At 34.5% G+C, this 22,338-nt stretch overlaps 1 protein-coding gene across 1 annotated transcript in view; it reads right to left on the bottom strand.

The window, feature by feature from the left end:
* Window positions 1-22,338, bottom strand: part of LOC107588363 (protein diaphanous homolog 1-like) — a 138,356-nt gene that overhangs the window by 18,983 nt on the left and 97,035 nt on the right. Inside the window, exons 19-21 of the mRNA XM_016276437.1 lie at window positions 3,036-3,134; window positions 2,820-2,914; window positions 2,434-2,535 (exon numbers count right to left, since the gene is read on the bottom strand). Coding sequence (XP_016131923.1) covers window positions 2,434-2,535; window positions 2,820-2,914; window positions 3,036-3,134 — 296 coding nt within the window. The remainder of the gene's footprint in view (window positions 1-2,433; window positions 2,536-2,819; window positions 2,915-3,035; window positions 3,135-22,338) is intronic.

Below are 22,338 nucleotides of genomic sequence, written 5' to 3'. Positions count from 1 at the left end.
AGGACACGACTAGAAATCAGTGGTTAAGTTGTATTTACAACACTGTTCCAGAACAGTTCAACCCAAATATTAATTTGTGTGCAGCACATTTTATGGAGGACTGTTTCCTGATGCTGGTAGAGTAGACTACAATGCCGGCTGTTCTGACTCACAGACTGCAAGTACGTTTTCATTTAAAGGATTTGCCACCGATGATTCAAACGCGAGTTTTGAACAGTGTAGAATAGCGCTTGTTTGTCATTTCTCCAAATCACACATGCAGACATGGTTTTATGTTTACACTGCGCGATGCAACGCAACGCGTAAAAAGACAGTATAAGTCATAGTTTTTGTTACTTTCACTGTTCATTGTTTTGCTCTATGTACATCATCTTTAATTTAATAGCATTAGAGCTGCTCCATTGCAGCGGCTCAGTACTGTAATCACGCGCTTTGCTGTAATAATGCAGGGAACCACTTGTTATAAATCTTAACTGTGATATTTTCAGAAATAGAAGTTGCATTTTTTCATCTGAAACGTGCTGCAATTTATTTTCCAAAGCAATTCATATAATGCAGAAACACTCAAGCAAGCAAAACACGTGCAACGCGCATACATATTTGTACTGGTGCAGAATGAGAGGAGTGCATACATATACTTCGTAGTAGACATCCTTAACTCCTTTCTGCTGTCTGTTGTTGGTGTTTCTTTGTTTGAATATGGCGCTTATCACATGCTGTGTGGTATCGGCGTTTGGTATCGGGGCATTTTAACGAGTATGTGTACGAGTACAGGAGACCACTATCGGGCCCGGTGCATCCCTAATGCACAAAATAATGTTCTTTTTAGCAACATCATATGGCCTCTTTAATACAAACGAATGTCTCATGAAATCGATCAGTCAAGAGTTTAAAAAAACCTCAATAAGCCTTTGTTTTATTGCTGTTTTTTGTGTTAAATGTGAAGAATGACAGGTTGGATGCCACAGGCTTTTTTTGGTGGAGTATAGATGGAATTTTCACATTAACTTTATGCAATATGTATAACCTGAGTTTATCATCGTATTTTTGACTTTATTCTTAAAACATTATGACGTTAATCTTTTTTTATGAACTAGTGTTTTCCGAGTCAGTGTCACAAAGAAGTTGAGATCCTGACCATCTCTTCATTGGACGCCTTTATAGAGAAATGCATCTTTACGGATTAGATAATGAAAGAGTTCTCAAAGTTTTCTTGTTCTCAATTTGCATTATTTTGTTTTAAAGTAGTAATTTAAAGCATTCTATAGATTTATTTATCATGTCTGTGAGGCAAATATTCCCTGAGTTTTGGTTCATTTTTGTGAAGCGCTCGATATGGCTGAAAGCACATCCTGTTTGTTTTCTTTATTTTAAAAACCAACAACGTTTTGTTGATATTGTGAGTGCACACAAATAAAAGTAGACCATTTGCAGTTCCGAATGATGTATTACCCTTACCTTTATGAGCAAAAATGACGGCGTATTTTAAGTTTCCACTATTATTATAAAAATATATAAATAAATGCGCTGGCGCCTCCATGTCCTGCAAAGTGCGCTTCAGTTTCCACGCTCCGCACAAATGATTGGATATGCGCCTAATAGCGCACATTTATCCATGTTACATTTTTAAATGAATATTGTGAAATGCATGAAGTGTTTTATATAGCTTTTATTTTAAGTCGTGTTGATTTGAGATGGCTAAATTGATCAAACATATGCTCAACTTACTGTCTGCCGCTGGCCGCTTGATATAAATAAATGCGCTGGCGCCTCCATGTCCTGCAAAGTGCGCTTCAGTTTCCACACTCCGCACAAATGATTGGATATGCGCCTAATAGCGCACATTTATCCATGTTACATTTTTAAATGAATATTGTGAAATGCATGAAGTGTTTTATATAGCTTTTATTTTAAGTCGTGTTGATTTGAGATGGCTAAATTGATCAAACATATGCTCAACTTACTGTCTGCCGCTGGCCGCTTGGTCTTTACTTTAAAAAACAAAAACTTGAATTTAGCAAACATAAAATGTTCCAAACATATTTCTAAATTAACTTAAAGAAACGAAAAGAAATAACCACTTTGCCATTAAAAATTGAAACTGAACTATTTTATTGGCTGCAACAGGCAGCTATAAATGGGAAAGAGAGAGAGAGAAAACTCGGGCCAGTAATTCTGATAAGCTGTTGGACAAGGGCTGGGTGGTGCCCGTGCAGGGCTCTATTCGTTCCCTCGTTTCATTTAAAAGTTACCCCTCGGCTCGGCGGGCCCCCAATCTGCCCGGGCCCATATGCACCTGCATACCCAGACGCTACGCCCCTGTATCTGAGTGAATGTTTGTGAGAAGTCATTGGAGTACTAATGCATTAATGAAGTTATATATGTATATACATTATAAATTTTTACAGGAGTGCTTATGTGTGTTTCTCTCACCACAACTCCAAACTGTTCAGACTCAGCCAGCTCCTCATACTCGTCTTTCATCTCTAATAATGTGTTCAGTTGTTCCTGCTCCGGCAGCAGCTTCAGCAAACTCTGAAAAACACACAGCAGCTGTTTAGCACAAGGTAATTACTCAGGAAAAGATGATGCCGGTTTCACTGTTTTTGTCCACCAAACGTTTTGGTTTGCCCACCAAGACTTTACGAATACAGTTTGGCAATTGCATAAGAGACATTTGCATTTCTGAGGTAAAACACAGTATTCAACGGTATTTTAGGGTGGGGCTTGATTTATATAATGGGGAATTGATTGGATGACATGCATTATAACAAGTTAGGCCAGATTGCTTTCCACTAAAAAAAAATCTACTTTCCTACCTGCACCATGTTTTCAGTGAGAACTTTCTCGTTGACCTCCAGGATGACATTCTTCATCTCTTCATAAGGCATCCTGTTTGAACCCAAGAATATAGCTGCAACACACACACACACACACACACACAGAATTCTGAGTAAACAACACTATAAATTACGGTGTTAAACTAGTGAGATATTTCACATCTGAATGAAGATTCATGCTCAGCTGTTACTCACAGAGATTCTGGGATGTTTTGGAGTCGAGCACCTTCAGCTCCTTCACCTTCTTCTTCTGAGTGTTTTTCTTATCCTCAGATGCCTCTTGATCCTTCTTACCTAGAAAAAGACAGAAAGAATGAGAGATGGTAAATACCCTTGAGTATTTGAGATATCAGCCTCGGGTTAAAAAATGACCTGGAAATGATGTTTCTTGAAGGCTGTACAGATCTCTCTCCCATATACACCCACACACAGTATTTCACTTCTTCATAGAGACTAAATGAGTTGCTATGACACATCAAGAATAGTAACATCGGTGTCCAGTGGTTTGATTTGCTATACTTGATCTAGAAGTACTTTAAACATCAGTTTCAAACTGTTTCATAATTTTCATACATTCAGTTTATTGAGTAAATAAAAAATTTTTAGAGATTAGATTTATTTGTACTTTTAAAAATGCATGTGTCACACCATAGTGGTGTTATTTTAGAATTATTTATATCCTATTATTATTACATTTAATATATTTGATCACATTTCATTTAAGTTTATTTTAATTTTAGTTTTAACAATTTTATGTTCTATTTAGCTATAATTTGATATATTTATACAGTTTTAGTAATTTAGCCCTTTTTATTTTTGCTTTTTAATATTTCTATTTAGCTTGAGTTTTAGTACTAAAAGTAAACTTATTTGAGTTAGTTGCTAGGGTGACATTTCTAATGTTAGATTTTTTACTCATTCATATTTAATTTTATTCCAGCATTATTTTAATTACAGAATATGATTTTTAATAGTTAGATAATAATAAAATATATTTATATTTTCTATTTTTTTTCTATTTGTTTCTATTTTTACTTTTTTATTTCTTATTTTCTTTATTTTTTATTTAATAATTATACTTCATTAATCAAATTTCATTGCAGTCCTATTTCTATGACAGAAAACTATTTTTAATAGTTACAATATCAACACTACATCAAAGTACTATTTAAGTGAAATACAAAAAAAAACTTACTTATTTTTAACATTGTAAATAATTTTTTAAATTTTTATTAGGTTGTTTCATTAAGCTTTAATAAATTATTACCATTTTAGTTTAAATTATTTTATTATTTAGTACTTCAACAAACTAATTTCACTTATTTGCTAAGACAACATTTCTAATTTCATTTTTTTTATTTAATATTTATTTTATTCCAGTTTTTTCTCTTTATTCTATTTTGTTAGAATAAAGTGAATTGAAAAAAATAAATGATGTTACCTTTAAAAGGTCGTAAACACATTATTTGTACTGTAATTTATAGTTGTAAAAATTAGTTCGTAATTCAGAATTACAAAGAAAACAGACTTGACAACATCAAAAAAGGAAATATCTATTTCATCATTTTTAATACATTTTAAATTGATTCATAATACTTCTTTAAAAAACTCAATTGTTATTTTCAGATTTTATGCATTTTGAATACTTTATTAGAAATCCCATTTATGTAAAGCACTTTGAATTATTGTATATGAAATGCGTTTCTGTATATCAATAAATGTGCCTTTCCTTACTATGCATGATTCTTACTAAAAGAAACAAACTTAAATTATAAACATCTTTTGAGGAAAAATAAAAAAGAAAGTGAATACTAGATAGATAGTTTTGCTTATCTATGGCACATTATGGCCTGAAATCTCAGTCAGTGGGTCAGTGTGTGATTGATTCTGCGCTCAGCCAGAGAACACACACACACACACACACTATATCGCCTCTGCTACTCATTGCCTGTGATTCATAAGATGGGATCTGTGTTCAAAATGGCTGCTGGTCTTTCTCGCTCTCTCTTACACACACACACACACACACACACACACACACACACACACACACACACACACACACACACACACACACACAAAAGAGATACCAAAACTCATTTATGAGCCAATGGTGCCTCTGCACGTCACAATGAGAACTGCAGCACAACTACAGCACATCTGTGTTACATTACCTTTACATTTAAGAGTGCGTGTGTGAGATTGCACAATCAGGAACTATCAAACACAGGCTCTTTAATGTTATTGTTTCTGGATTGTGTTGTAAAACCCTTGCTGTTTTTTGTATTGCCTGAGGTCTATTCATCCATTCAGGCTTTTATCTTCCTCTCATGGAATCCAGTCTCAGTACACAGCTGCTTGTACACAAAAGAGCTCCAACACACACCTTCAATTCAGGACATATCATTTATCATCATTGCTTTTTTTTCTCCATAAAGACAAATATGACTACAGACAAAACTAAAACATACAAGAGAACTTTTAGCACTTAAACACACACGTAAAATATACAGTATTATATATTATACATATGGTAACATATCTTAATATGCTGTATTATATTGTATATTATACGTGTGTATACTCACCAAATGACAAAATACCGCAAATGTTTTTAAAGGGAGGATTAGTTGCATTCAGCTCGCTTCTTGGGACAAGCTATAAATACTTTGAACCATTAACACACACACACACACACGTCTGGTTTGCTATCATTGTGGGGACATTCCATAGGCGTAATGGTTTTTATACTGTACAGACCGTATATTCTACTGCCCTACACCAACCCTACCCCTAAACCTACCCCTCACAGGAAACTTTGTGCATTTTTAGATTTACAAAAAAAATCATTGTGTGATTTATTAGCTTGTTTACCCGTGGGGACCTCAATTTAGTGAGTTTGTGTGTATTCAGGTTTAAGTCCCCACCAGAATAGAAAAACAGGCACACACACACACACACACACACACACACACACACACTTATGTTTATTTCTGTAAGTGTCCAGCTGTTTTTCCACTTCTGTGTCCTGTCTCTTTGTCTGTCTTACATGAAAATCATTGTGTTTCTGCGTATATTAGTTTAGCTTGAACCACAGCCATCATGTCTGCTCTTTCTGGAACTCCTGATCTCACTTTAAACACACACACACACACACCCGCTCTTCTTTTCCATACAAGGCAAGAGTTTATGCGAGTGAAAGGTCACAGCGAGAGAGACAGACAGACACGTCCAGCATGTTAAAGGGAATGCGAGTGAACTCCAGCTCATCAGCAAACCACACACAAGCTCAATGCAACCCACTCGCACAGAGAGAAACTTTGTTCTCTCATCTGGCTCTCTTTCATTAGAGAGTATTTTTAGTTTAAAGTGTATTGATGACAGCCTCCTTTGTTCTGTGTAAGTTTGTGCTGCAGTGTGTTAGTTTGTCCACTAGAGGCGCTGGCGCGCCTCTAGTGGACAAACTAACACACTGCAGCACAAACTTACACAACTTATTTCAAAACACTAAACTTTACCTTAGAGAGTTTGCTTTTGAAATCTGTAGTAAAGTTTATGCTAAACATTCCACTAGAGCTTGAAAGACATATAGTCTAGGGAACAGACAGTGTTGCAGTGTTGATGTAACTTGAATGTGTCTGTCTTGGTGTAATTTCTTATATTTTACTGAAGCTTTTCAGATATGGGGGAAATAAAAACCCTCTCCTTTGTGGACTTATTGTCCTGTAGCAACTATTGGAGAATCTGTTACTTTTAAAATGCAAACTTTGCTCTATTCCAACACTCCGAGAATCTGAAGTGCTTTATTACACATTTTTCAACACACGCAAGCACATTTACACACAAAGTCTTCAAGGAAAGAATGTTTCTCCTCTTGAGAGAAAGGGAATGTACTTGTCAGCAAGTACACACACACTCCATAATTCAGTAATCTAATAGAAACCGAACTCGCTGCCTGCAGGAATGCAGGGAGTTTGACACAAAGAAAGAATGAGAAGAAAGAGGGACAGATGCTGGAGAGAGACAGAAAGAGAGCAGGTGGTCGTTGTTGGGGGCTTTAAATGTAAAACACAGCAGCAGCTGATGAGGGATGCCGTCCAATTTAAACATTAAATGTCCATGATTGTGTGTGTGTGTGTGTGTTTCTGGGAGTTTCCAGGGCTCTGGTTGCCGAGGGTAACCTCGAGCTGAAAGGGGCCCTTCATCCTGTTTTTGTGTGGAAAGGAAGGAATGAGAGCGGAGAGAATGAGGGGGAGAGGAGGGGTGACTCAGTGCCAGATGGCAGGGTGTGGTGTGAGGGGGGCGGGGTGGACAGACAGGAAATGGGAGGGTCAGACACAGGGGGACGGACTGTGGGCGGGGTTTCAAGTGTGCTCACTTGCGCACCCCTGGTGCATGAACAGTGCAACAGCAGTGTAAAAAATAATAAAGAGATATTTAGTAGATAACGCATAAAATAACAACCAAAAAGTGCAAAAGTCACAAAAAGAGATAATTAAAAAAATTCAGTTGCCTTGAATGTGTCCAATGGATTCTGAATATAATATAATAGTGAATCAGATACTTTTCTGTTTATTTAAAACTAAATGTAAATTACAATTAATGAAAAAAAAAAAAAGTTAAGAATTTGTGAATGTCATTGTCTTATAAAGACAAAAACAAAAAGAAGGTAGACAACATTTACAAAAATATTTAATAGCTTCATTTAAACGGTACCATGTTTTATGTACCCTGGTATTTATGGTCATTTTTATAGACCATGTAAAATACTAATAGATAGATAGCATGTAAGATGTTAATAAATAGATATAGAAAAAAGGTTTACAAATATAACAAGGGTAAAATAAGTATTAAGAGATTAATATCCTGAGATAGAAACATGTTTAAATAAGTAAATTATATTAAACAAAATGCCAAAACCAGACTCAATTGTCAGTTAACTATGCTCGTCTTGTACAGTTACACACACAAATAGTGAAAATAATTTGTTTTAATGATATTTAAAAAAAAATATTAACAAGAATATATTTATGGTATAATTGTATTAAAATAATTATATTTAAATATTTAATTAAATACAACACTAACTGTCAGTCAATTGTCAGTTATATAGTTCATCTTGTACAGTTACAGGTAAAAAGAGAACATAATTTGTTCTAAGGACAGTTTAAAATAAGTAGGTTTTATATTTAATGTTCATTGCATTTATTTTTTTTTTTTTATATTTTATTTTATTTTTTCCAAATCAACATTTCACATGAAAATGATATGGTGTATAAAGGAAAAGCATACATTAGGTGTTAACTTTATTTTGTATGTCTGACTGTATTCTATTTGTGGTGTCATACTGCCATCTACTGAAGCAACTGAACTGCAGCATTTCACTTCTAAACATTTAGACTGATTTATTACAGAAAATTACAAACTGACAAGATTATACCAATGGAAAAAAGTCTTCTAGCATGAGATTTCAGATTTTCCTCACACACAGACTCGTTTATTTCAATTAAAGTGTGTAATTACGTACAACAGTCTGTCAAAGGATGGAGAGTATAAGTGTGATAAAGTTGTTTTTGGCATATACATTTTAATGCGTTTTCTTGACTGTGACATTGGCACCAAGTGACCTCAGGAGAGAAAGAGTGTGTATCCACGGCTCCTCTGGCCATGAAGGTCTTCAGCAGTGACGCACAAACACAGTACGACCTGAATTACTGATCAGACACAAACACACACACAGTGGTTGAACACAATCATATTTTAACTCCCAGGAATGTGATAGATTAGGAACGCACTACACACACTACACACACACACACACACACACACACACACACACACACACAGAGTAATGACTTTAAATCAATGCTCCATCCGGTCACACACAGACCCATGTCAAGATTTACTACAGCAATTACAGAAACCTAATTACACACACGCGCACACACACACACACACACGAGTGTAATAAGTGAAACTGGTCTATGACTCAGTCAATCTGTCCCTCCTTCACAGCTCAGAGCTCCAGGGAGCCTGCAGGACACACACACACACACACACTCGCTGGATGTTGAGAAGTTAATAAGATGCTGAGGTGACTGTGCGCACAAATATGAAGGTCACACACACAGGAGGAACAAAACACATCGATCCACATCTGTGCAAACACAAACACACATTTCAATAAACAATTAAACACACACACACACACTCAAGGACATCAATAACACAGAGATCTATCTAACAGGATTTAGTTTGGTCAGTGTGAATGCAGCAGCTACGCGAGATACGCAAGTGTGTGTGTTAATAGATCAGTGTGTATTTCTAACATGTAATTACACACACTGAAGGCTCTTAAAAAACAGCTGTTACAACTTACACTTCATCAATGTCAGTGTGTGTGTGTGAAATAAACAATCTAGTGTGATGCTTGATGAAAACACTGCCCTCTAGTGACTGGGTGAGGGAAAGAGAAAAATAATTCATTAAAAAACTCAAAATAAAGCAGTCACACTTTATTTTATGGTCAAATTCTCATTAACAAACCATTAACTATGACATTTGCCTCACTAAACTTCTAATTTGCTGCTTATTACTAGTTAGTAAGGTAGTTGTTAAGTTTAGGTATTGGGTAGGATTAGGGATGTAGAATATGGTCATGCAGATTATGTGCTTTATAAGTATTAATAAACAGTCAATATGTTAATAATATGCATGCTAACAAGCAACTAGTTAATAGTGAGAATTTGTCCCTATACTAAAGTGTTCCCTAAAGAACTTACTAAATATTTTACTAATATATGAAGCAAATTATCTGTTTATCTGCATGTCATGTGACTAACATCAGAGAATCATCAGATTTGTTCAATTATGGAACATTATCATTTGAAATATGAATTGGAAATATACAATACTAATTTATAGAACTTAATGTTAACTTGGGTTACTAATATTTAATCCGGAAATCTTTTAATTAAACTGACCAAAAATACAGTAAAATCAATAATAGTCTAAAGTTATTATTACAATTTAAAATAACTGATTTCTATGTGAATATATTGTAAAATGTAACTTATTCCTGTGATGCAATACTGAATTTTCAGCATCATTACTCCAGTCTTCAGTGTCACATGATCCTTCAGAAATCACTCTAATATGCTGATTTGATGTTGAAGAAACATGTCTGATTATTGTCAATGCTGAAAACGGTTTTGTCATTTCATATTTTTGTTGAAATTGTGGTGCATTTTATTTGTCTGAATTCTTTGATGAACAGAGTTCAAAAGAACAGCATTTATTTGAAATATAAATTTTTGTAACATTATAAAAGTCTTTACTGTCACTTCTCATCAATTTAATGCATCCCTGGATTGATAAGTTTCTTTTAAAAAATTATGTCCAGTTAAAAAAAAAAATGCATTATGTGCAATTTACATGTTTGCATACAACTTTTTTTTTTTAAGTTAAGTGTTGATTATTATATTTAAAAATGAATTGTTATTAAATTTAAGTTTGTGCTCTGTTGTTAACTGTACCTTTATAGTAACGCAAAAGGGCTCCCTATAGTTTAGAGCATAAGCTGAGGTAGATTTTTATTATACTTGAATTGTATTTGAATTTATTTAAAGAAAGAGCAATTTGTTCAATAAAAAAAGTGTTTACATTTTTTTTCCTCCTGCTGTAGTGAAACCATACAGAGCCGTGACGTCAAAACCGATGCCCGTACCGAACCATCATGTTTGTGTACTGTTACACATCTAGTGTGCATACACACACACACGCCTAGAGATATCAAACAACACACACACGGATCATCTTCAAACTCTGTATCTGTTCTCTCATTCTCTGCTTTGGGCGAGACTTCAGGCATCTGATCCAAATAGCAAAACCAGACAGAAACGCCAACACACACACACACACAGGTTTGTTTTTATGGTTTATGGGGACTCTCCATAGACGTAATGGTTTTTATACTGTACAAACCATATTTTCTATTGCCCTACACCAACCCTACCCCTAAACCTACCCCTCACAGGAAACTCTCTGTATTTTTAGATTTTCAAAAAAACTCATTCTGAATGATTTATAAGCCTTTTGAATTACGGGGACACTGAAAATGTCCTCATAAATCACCTTCTTGTTGTAATACCTATGTCATACCCATGTTATTATACAAATTTGTGTCCTCATAAACGTGTGTGTGTGTGAAATAAACAATCTAGTGTGATGCTTGATGAAAACACTGCCCTCTAGTGACTGGGTGAGGGAAAGAGAAAAATAATTCATTAAAAAACTCAAAATAAAGCAGTCACACTTTATTTTATGGTCAAATTCTCATTAACAAACCATTAACTATGACATTTGCCTCACTAAACTTCTAATTTGCTGCTTATTACTAGTTAGTAAGGTAGTTGTTAAGTTTAGGTATTGGGTAGGATTAGGGATGTAGAATATGGTCATGCAGATTATGTGCTTTATAAGTATTAATAAACAGTCAATATGTTAATAATATGCATGCTAACAAGCAACTAGTTAATAGTGAGAATTTGTCCCTATACTAAAGTGTTCCCTAAAGAACTTACTAAATATTTTACTAATATATGAAGCAAATTATCTGTTTATCTGCATGTCATGTGACTAACATCAGAGAATCATCAGATTTGTTCAATTATGGAACATTATCATTTGAAATATGAATTGGAAATATACAATACTAATTTATAGAACTTAATGTTAACTTGGGTTACTAATATTTAATCCGGAAATCTTTTAATTAAACTGACCAAAAATACAGTAAAATCAATAATAGTCTAAAGTTATTATTACAATTTAAAATAACTGATTTCTATGTGAATATATTGTAAAATGTAACTTATTCCTGTGATGCAATACTGAATTTTCAGCATCATTACTCCAGTCTTCAGTGTCACATGATCCTTCAGAAATCACTCTAATATGCTGATTTGATGTTGAAGAAACATGTCTGATTATTGTCAATGCTGAAAACGGTTTTGTCATTTCATATTTTTGTTGAAATTGTGGTGCATTTTATTTGTCTGAATTCTTTGATGAACAGAGTTCAAAAGAACAGCATTTATTTGAAATATAAATTTTTGTAACATTATAAAAGTCTTTACTGTCACTTCTCATCAATTTAATGCATCCCTGGATTGATAAGTTTCTTTTAAAAAATTATGTCCAGTTAAAAAAAAAAATGCATTATGTGCAATTTACATGTTTGCATACAACTTTTTTTTTTTAAGTTAAGTGTTGATTATTATATTTAAAAATGAATTGTTATTAAATTTAAGTTTGTGCTCTGTTGTTAACTGTACCTTTATAGTAACGCAAAAGGGCTCCCTATAGTTTAGAGCATAAGCTGAGGTAGATTTTTATTATACTTGAATTGTATTTGAATTTATTTAAAGAAAGAGCAATTTGTTCAGTAAATAAAGTGTTTACATTTTTTTTCCTCCTGCTGTAGTGAAACCATACAGAGCCGTGACGTCAAAACCGATGCCCGTACCGAACCATCATGTTTGTGTACTGTTACACATCTAGTGTGCATACACACACACACGCCTAGAGATATCAAACAACACACACACGGATCATCTTCAAACTCTGTATCTGTTCTCTCATTCTCTGCTTTGGGCGAGACTTCAGGCATCTGATCCAAATAGCAAAACCAGACAGAAACGCCAACACACACACACACACAGGTTTGTTTTTATGGTTTATGGGGACTCTCCATAGACGTAATGGTTTTTATACTGTACAAACCATATTTTCTATTGCCCTACACCAACCCTACCCCTAAACCTACCCCTCACAGGAAACTCTCTGTATTTTTAGATTTTCAAAAAAACTCATTCTGAATGATTTATAAGCCTTTTGAATTACGGGGACACTGAAAATGTCCTCATAAATCACCTTCTTGTTGTAATACCTATGTCATACCCATGTTATTATACAAATTTGTGTCCTCATAAACCACATAAACACACGCACACACACACACACACACACACACGAGACCAGCTCAGGGTTTGCCCTAAACACACGACAACATGATTTCTGCTTCTCTCTCCCTCACACACATCAAATTTCACTTCAAGGAGACTGTAAGTGTGCGTGCAGAGCAGGACGCAAGATTTTCAATCTGAGACAACCAAAATTTAATTGTCTTAAAGAGACAGCCACATAAAAATCAATGACTTACACAAGTTTCGTTTTTCAGAAAACACAAAATAAGATATTTCTCGGAATGTTCATGCTAATTTTTTTTTCCATATGACATTTGGAAAAAAGATGATGATGGAATTCTTACTTTCAGGTGATCTGTCTCCTTAAATAATCACGTCACTGTGCGTATTATTTATCATTAAGTCACACAGTCTCTTTTTGTGATGTTCTCTCTCTGAGACACACTCACACACAGCCAGCATGCCGTCAACAATCTCTTAAGGGTCTCGCTGTGATGGTTTGGTTTGTTTGACCTCTTTCTGTACTGAGTTCACAGTGGACCATCCAATTAAAGACACCAGCACAGCAGACACTCACACAACCTTCAGAAGCACATTATCTCTTATTCTGTCTTTCTCTGTCCATCCTCGAGAGATCTGGCCTCCTTCACTGGCCATAAAGGATAAGAACATCACTATTCTACTAGAGAGAAAGAAAGAAAGAATGAGCGGTTCTTGGCTTAACTGACCATCACACACATCCGCTGTATCATATGATGGATTAAAAGGATATTTCAGCCAAAAATGTCATAATTTATTCACTCTCATGTCGTTTCAGTTCCATTTGTCTTTTATTATGTGGAACACAAATGATTTTTTAATAGAATATCCTGGTGATCTTTTAAAATAATATTTATATGGACTACTTTTATTGTGCCAAGATATGTTTTCACCAAGGCTGCAATTATTTGCTTAGAAACTGTAGCTGAAATAGTAGAGCACAACGCTAGCAACAGCAAGGTCATGGGTTTGATTCTCTATGCCTAAAATGCAGTATAATTCAAATGCACAGATAACTGAGGTAACCTCATCAGCAGAAACATGGAAACTAGTGTGTGTGTGTGTGTGTTTGTGTGATAGCTGTAGGTTTAATTTTGCCCCTGTCAACTCATCAGAGCGGAAAACAAACCCACCAAGATTTCTGAGCAGGCCAAGCCAGGGGTGTGTAGGAAACATCATGCATGCATGCATGCACACAGTACACGTGTTCTCTTACACACACACACACACACACACACACACACACACACACACACACACACACACACACACACACACACATAAGCCTCTAGAAGCACTGGAAGGACGCCGACAATTATTACATGAACATGTTATTCATGTTTAACCAAACACAAATCCGCACATTTGAGCATCTGTCAATCAGACACTTTAAAACATCAGCAGAAACGCTCGCTGTGGCCCCGCTCATGTTAATCTGCTCAATATAGTTCAGGTTAAAAGAGAGACAGATGCTGTATTCCCAAGATCTACAGGGAAATCAATGATTGGAGTAAAACACACCAACTGCTCACACACACACACACACACACACACACAAATCAAATGTGAGATCCTCATTCCAAGGATTAGGAACTTACAAATACATTTAAAAAACAGAGACAAACACATATTACAAGAAATGCTGGCAAAAATGATAATTTTGTCTATCAATAATGACCTCACACACACACACACACACACACACACACACACACAAATCAAATGTGAGATCCTCTTTCCAAGGATTAGGAACTTACAAATACATTTAAAAAACAGAGACAAACACATATTACAAGAAATGCTGGCAAAAATGATAATTTTGTCTATCAATAATTACCTATATATTAACAATTAATAATAATAAATAAGGCACTTTTTCCATTTAATAATAATAGTATTAACGCTGGTTTGGTTGGCTTGTTGATGTTTTAATGACAAGTCAGCTTCCTTGGCTATTTTCATGATGAGTAACAAGTTAAGAGTATAAAAGAAAAAAAAACTAATAAATTGCTCTAGATAAAAAAGCTCAAATGTATTCAAGGTTGACTGTGTTAAAAGTTTAAAAAATGATAGGTGGATCCTGTTGCAAATCTTTTTTTTCCTTTGATTAGGTGTTAACAATTTCTTGAAGAGCATTTGCTGTTTGATAATGGCGATTTTTATTTATTTATTATGTTATTTATATATAATTATATACATAATTAAATATAAAAAAAATTATATAATAAGAACATAAATGATTTTAATACAAGTATGATTTACAGTTTTATTATTGTTATTTTTCTTTATTTTTATTCAGGCGTATTATCGTTAACTAAAACAAAAATTAAAACATCAAACTGATAAAAAAAACCTGTTACTTAAAACAAAAGAAGTTAACTTAAAATAAAATATTTAACTTGAAATCTATTTTATTTCAGCAAGTTGCCGAGGCAGCATTTCTCATTTTCATGTAGTTTCACTTGAAGTACTAAAATAACTAAAACTTATAAATAAAAATGTATATTTTAAAAAAAAAGCAATAACTAATAAAAATGACAAAAACACAATAAAATTACTAAAACTTTAACTACAGATGAAGAGAAAACAGAAAATCGAATTCAAAATATTAATACAATTATAATAGTATATCAATGATAGTAAAAAAACAGTTTCTATTAAAACTCCAATGAAGAATTTATGCCAAAACATTATAAATAGATCTGCGTACTGTAGTACTTTTAGAACCTTACTCAGAAAAATAAACTAAAATTTGATATAGTCTCAAGTTGGCCTAACTAGACCGATAATTAATAAAATAAAAAAATAATAATTAAAACACAATAATGCTACCTGATACCAATATGGTTTGCTGTATGCTCTTACTCTTATCTTTAAAGCAAAGACCACCGTTTAGACGCAAACACAAATGAAACTGTGTGTGTTTCTCCTGTGAGTGAGATATGACCCTGATATGAGCACACACTGACTCTGATACTGTGCTGAAGGTGTGTGAACTTCAGCTGTGCACCTCATGTTGTCTGTCTGTGAGCTGTGTGTGGTTGTGAGTCGTCACACACGGGTGAAGCACAACTCTCTCACACACACTTCAGAGCGTCTGTCAGCTTCACTCACCCACTGAAATGAAAATCAGCGAGAACTGACAGCTTTATAAAACTTTAAACCTGCAGCTAACCACTCTAAACACACACACACACGGAAGCAGTCAAACGTGAGAGCTCAAGATGGAAAGAGTTGAAGCAGAAACGCATAAAACCAGAGAGAAACCATCTCACACACACAGAGCTCTAAAAGTAATGACTCTCTCTGTGCCACTTGTTTTCACACTCGGTGTGTGTCACACTTGATTCAGGGGTCTGAGAGCGACACGCAAGAGCTTGACTTAAAGGTGAACGCTTCAAACGAACTTGGACGCCTTCAAACTTTAGAATTGTGCAATTTCATTTTTAAAATATATTGACACTTGTAATGAAGATGACAGAACAAGGGGATGGAATATGAAGAATATTATAAATATATACACTACTGTACTGTTTAAAAGGTTTTGGATTTTTTAAAAGAAATTCATATTTTTATTCAGTGGTGATGCATTCAATTAATTAAACGTGACAAAGACACTTAAAACGATTTTTAAATCGATTTCAAATAAATGCTGTTCTTTTGAACTTTCCATTCATCAAAGAATGCTGCAAAATAAAATTTATCGGTTTCCACAAAAAATATGAAGCAGCACAACTGTTTTCAACATTGATAATGATAGAAATGTTTCTTGAGCAGTAAATCAGCATATTAAAATGATTTCTGAAGGATCATGTGACACTGAAGACTAGAGTAAAGATGCTGAAAATTCAGCTTTGATCACAGGAATAATAACATTTCAAAATATATTCTAATAGAAAACAGTTATTTTAAATTGTAATAATATTTCACAATAATAGGCGTTCTAATTTATTTTTAATCAAATAAAAGCAGCTTTGGCGAGCTCAGGAGACTTCCTTCAAAATCATAAAAAAAAGATCTCACCAGCCCCAAACTTTTTGAACAGTATGTATAGTGTAATATAACACATAAATATTTTTATATATTTTATTAAATGTTTTAATATTTTAATATAGTAAAACAATCATACATATCTATAATTATTAATATACTATAAATTAAAATTGGACTGAAAATGATCAACACCAAAACGGACTAAATGAAATTAAATGAACAATAAAAGCTGTTAGGCCCCACCCACAGTGAAATCTCATTGGTCCATAATCCCGCTCAACATGAATTCATATTAAAAGTTCTCTGACTGGCTGTGATCGATTCACATTGTGCAGCATTTTCACTTATTTTTTTGGTTATTATTTATGGTTCACTTACAGGAGTTTGAGTTCAGCTCTATTCAAGAGCAAAACACCCTTAGTGTCGCATTATCTCTCTCTCGCTCTCTCTGAGTTCTGGATGAAGAAAGGACATTGAGTAAGAGTGTATGAGGGAGGCATTGGTCTGTTAATTAAGAGTCACTCCATGTCGTGGTTCTAACGAGGTCACTCTAATGAGGTCACAGGCAGGGGGGCGGAGCTACAGTCTTTCCTCAAGAGGGCACGCACACACACACACACACACACACACACACACGGCTGAACAAATCAAACACATGAATTCACTAGTACACCAAAAATACATGCTGAAAAACACAAACACATGCAGGAGAGAAAGAGAAGGTGACTTTGGCTGGTAATTGGAAACAAATACAAGCGTCTCTCTCTTTGTCTGTTTCTTTCTCTTGTTCCTGTCTCTCTCTCTAATGCTTTTCCTCCCTCTCCACTCCATCTCTCTTTACCTCCTACAGTTTCTCCTCCGCTCGCCGACACCTCCGTCTCTCTGATTATATTTTTGACAGCAGTGCCACACAAGACTGACTTGAAAAATGAAGGAAAAAAAAGACCACACACACACTTTCCTTCTGAACTGTATCTGTGTGTGTATGTGTGTTTTCACAGGCTTTATAAAGACAGACAGAACATTTCAACACCATCAATATGGACACCATCACAATGACGCGTCTGAGACGGGAACAAGAACACACCGCCGTGTGTGTGTGTGTGTGGGGACGTGGGCCCAGTGCGCACAATTAAGACTGAAATACTCAGTGTCCTTTGGAGCCGAAACCACAGCTGATATGATTCACCAGACAGAGAGAAAGACATACAACAACAACAACAACAGAGAGAAAGAGAGGGAGAGAGATGACAAAATAAGGAAAGAATGAACTAATGAACGACTAAAAACAACGAACAAGTAGAAAGAATGCATGAACACAGCAAGAACGAGCAAAAGAAAACAAACAAAAACAAAAAGAAAAGAAATAAATAATGAAGAGAAATGACGAACAAACACCACACTTACTGAAAGATGAGCTACATTTTACAAACCTGCAAAATATCAAGTATATAAAAATCGTCAATTATAGAAAACAAATTTCAATTGATTACAATCTAGGTTGTCTATTGGCTGTCTGTTCTATTCAAGCATTCAAAAAGTACTACTATTATTACTATTAATAAATGCTTGAATTTAATGAAGACTATAAATTGTAATCGAAAATGTTTCAAAATGCTTTGAATTGAATTATTCAATTACCTGAATAAATAAATTAACAAAAACAAACGAATAAATAAGTACACAGTTTAAATATAACTGTGCAATAATAAACAAACAAGAAGAAAGAAAAAGAGAGAGAGAGAGAAAGAAAGAGAGAAAGAAAGAAAAAAGAGAGAAAGAAAGAATGAGAAAGAAAAAGAGAGAGAGAGAGAGAAAGAAAGAGAGAGAGAAAGAAAGAAAAAGAGAGAGAAAGAGAAAGAAAAAAAGAAAGAAAGAGAGAAAGAAAAAGAGAGAGAGAGAGAGAGAGAGAGAAAGAAAGCAAGAAAGAGAAAGAAAAAGAGAGAGAAAGAAAGAAAGCGAAAGAGAAAGAAAGACAGACAGACGTGAGGAGTTTAAATCACTGATCTGAAGGGACTCAATAATGAGACGCCTGACAGGAAATGTCAATGGAGAGAAAGACGGCTAGAATAACAGTGGAGGGAAAGAGAGGAAAAAGGAGGGATGAACAAACACACAGCGTGAAGGAGAATCCATCGAACAAACGACTGGAGATGAGTGTTTACAGCAGCAACACAAATATAGATGATTACAATCAATCCCAGCATGCACTGCCCTTCATATGACCTTCACACACACGCAGATGTAATCCACAATTACTCGAGGTTTTCATGAGGGCGTTACACTAACGACGGAGAAATGCCCATGGAAACTGAAACAAGGTGGAAGAACAAACGAAATAACGAATGAGAGAGAGAGAGAGAGAGAGAGAGAGAGAGAACGAGAGAACGAGAGAACGAGAGAACGAGAGAGAGATTGACTGGAGGTCACGAAATCTTCAGTTTGACAGATTGTCTGATAGACACAAGTGGATTATGAACACATACACACACAAAGCTGGATTAATAAAAGAGTATTAAGGATATATACAAACAGATTAGACTTGTAATAATCGTATTTCTGTATGATAAATCATGTCAACATGTGTCATGTTACATCAGACATGGACTGAGCATCATCTCATGCTACACTGAGATTCTCCGTCACTCTGACAGGTGAGCAGTGTTTCACCGGCATCTGAATTATAAAAAGACATCACCAATCATCAAAATCATAATTGATTTTCGCAAATATTTGATGAAACTTGGGTACTCAATATTTGCTTGATTACAATTTATAATACAGGTTGTCAACTGAATTTTTATTTTCAGTATTATTATTATTATTATATTTTGTATATTTCAATAAAAAAAAAAGAAACGACGAATTGAAATTAAGAATGTTTCAAAATTAAATACCTGAACTACTTGATATAAATAAACACATAAAACTAACTCAAAATGATATTACAATTTTCAATAAAAGTATTTCATTTTTAAATGTTTTTTTTATGTACAAAATAAATATAAAAAATGTGATTATATTACAATACTCAATTCAATTTAAAGTACTTGAATTTAATTACTTGAATATAAATAAATGAATAAAATCATTTTATTACATTACAATCAATTCAATTCAATTTAAGTACTTCAATTAAAGATAAAGAATCAAACAAATACTTTATATTACAATTTTTAAATAAATCTAAGTATTCTAGTTTTACAAATCAAGAATTACATGAATTATCTACATTTAATTGAACACTGTAATATATTTTAAATCCTTGAGCTTAAATACTTTTAGATACTTTAATTACTTTAAAAAAAATTGTTGCGATTTTATATTTAAGTATTTCAAAATTGTGAACTGCCACTTATTTAAAAGATAAATAAATAAAAACAAACTTTACGTTGCAATTTTTTCAAGTACTTCAATTTAAAAATTGTAAATTAACATTAATGTGCTGGATAAGTACCATTAATATAATCAACAGTGACTGTCTTAATAAAATATATCTAAACATAACCCACAGAAGGACAAACAGCAGCTCTGGGTTACAATCATTCTGCATTTCACAGCATCCATTCAAACAACCTGTGACTATCGTACATGATGGTGGTGCGTCTGCATCACATGGCGTTTAGAAGAAATATTCGTTTGAGAAATCATTTCCAGAGTTTATTTTAGTGATTTTCCACACTCTTCTACACATGAAAACCCAACGCTCTCTCTCTCTCTTTCTCTGAACGACCAGTAATTGTGGTGATGGTGGCAGACGGCTATAAAAGTGTAATTTGTTCTTTTCTTTCTCTTTCCATCGGAAAGCATGTTCTCGGCTCTCCTCCCACCAGCAATCTGTGGACACGCGGATGATGAAGGTAGTGTGGGTGAAACTCTTCCTCACAGAACTATTAGTTCACCCTTTCACTGATGTGAATCTCAGAGGAACAATGTCTGGAGGGTGTGTGTGTGTGTGAGCGCTAAAAATAATCCCACACTAGCACTCAACCTCCTGCCGAGAGTCTGTAGTCGTTAGAGGACTAAAGGTCTGATCAACGGCTAATTACTGCCATCAGAGTGGAACCTACAATTAACACCCACCTCACTGAGAGACGAGAGCGAGGAGTCAGAGGTGATGTTCAGAGCGCAGCGCCACATACGGGTCAGTGACGTCCTCACGCTCTCATCCTCTCTGATACTAACTTTCTGCAAGATTTGATGCGTTAATCAATAGCATTGTGCAGTCTCAAACTAAATCAAACATGTTGGCATATAATTATGCCTTCAGAAACCGGCTTAACAGATTTACAGTTATGAATCCGCAAGGCAAATTTAATTCTGATATTGACAAATTCATTTTCAATTATAAGTAACAGCATCACCATTTTAAGATCATCATCTACTGGCAAACCAGGATTATTTTAATTAACTAAAACTACCCCCCCCCCCAAAAATAAATAAATAAATAAACATTAACTGAAACAAAGTAAAATATAATATATAATTTAAACTCATTTTATTTCAGGAAATGCTAAAAGGGATAGTTCACCCAAAAATTAAAATTCTGTCATTAATTACTCACCCTCATGTTCTAAACACAACACTCTGCACAAAGAAAACAAAAATAACGACTTCATTCAACAATTTGTCTCACCCTATAGCGCCATTTTGGAGAGTATCGCATACGTAAACAACGTATGCTGTTCTGTGTCAACCCAAAAATTAAAATTCTGTCATTAATTACTCACCCTCATGTTCTAAACACAACACTCTGCACAAAGAAAACAAAAATAACGACTTCATTCAACAATTTGTCTCACCCTATAGCGCCATTTTGGAGAGTATCGCATACGTAAACAACGTATGCTGTTCTGTGTCAGCAGCACTGTAACATTGTTTACGTTGTTTACACTTTGATCTGAACGCCAACAACGTATTCATGTACATTTGTTGTATACGTTCTTTACGTATGTGATACTCTCCAAAATTACGCTATAGGGTGATGCGGAGGAGACACATTGTTGAATAAAGTCGTTATTTTTGTTTTCTTTGTGCACAAAAAGTATTCTCGTAGCTTTGTAAAATTACAGTTGAACCACTGATGTCACATGGATTATTTTAACAATCTCTTTGCTACGTTTCTGGACCTTGATCGTGTTAGGATCCTTGCTGTCTATGAGAGGGTCTGAGAGCTCTCAGAATTCATCAAAAATATCTTAAGTTGTGTACCGAAGATGAACGGAGGTCTTAAGGGTTTGGAATGACATGAGGTGAGTAATTAATGACAGCATTTTCATTTTTGGGTGAACTACCCCTCTAAACTGAGACAAAAATTAATAAAACCTTTAAGGGGTCATATGATGCTGCTAAAAAGAACATTATTTTGTGTATTTGGTGTAATGAAATGTGTTTATGCGTTTTAAGGTTTAAAAAAACACATTATTTTCCACATACTGTACATTATTGTTTCTCCTCTATGCCCCGCCTTTCTGAAACGC

Source organism: Sinocyclocheilus grahami, unplaced genomic scaffold (assembly GCF_001515645.1).
Source record: "Sinocyclocheilus grahami isolate Dianchi unplaced genomic scaffold, SAMN03320097.WGS_v1.1 scaffold102.1, whole genome shotgun sequence".
NCBI classification, from domain to species: domain Eukaryota; kingdom Metazoa; phylum Chordata; class Actinopteri; order Cypriniformes; family Cyprinidae; genus Sinocyclocheilus; species Sinocyclocheilus grahami.
Note: the sequence above shows the minus strand (reverse complement) of the source record. Positions and strands in the feature narration are given on the sequence as shown.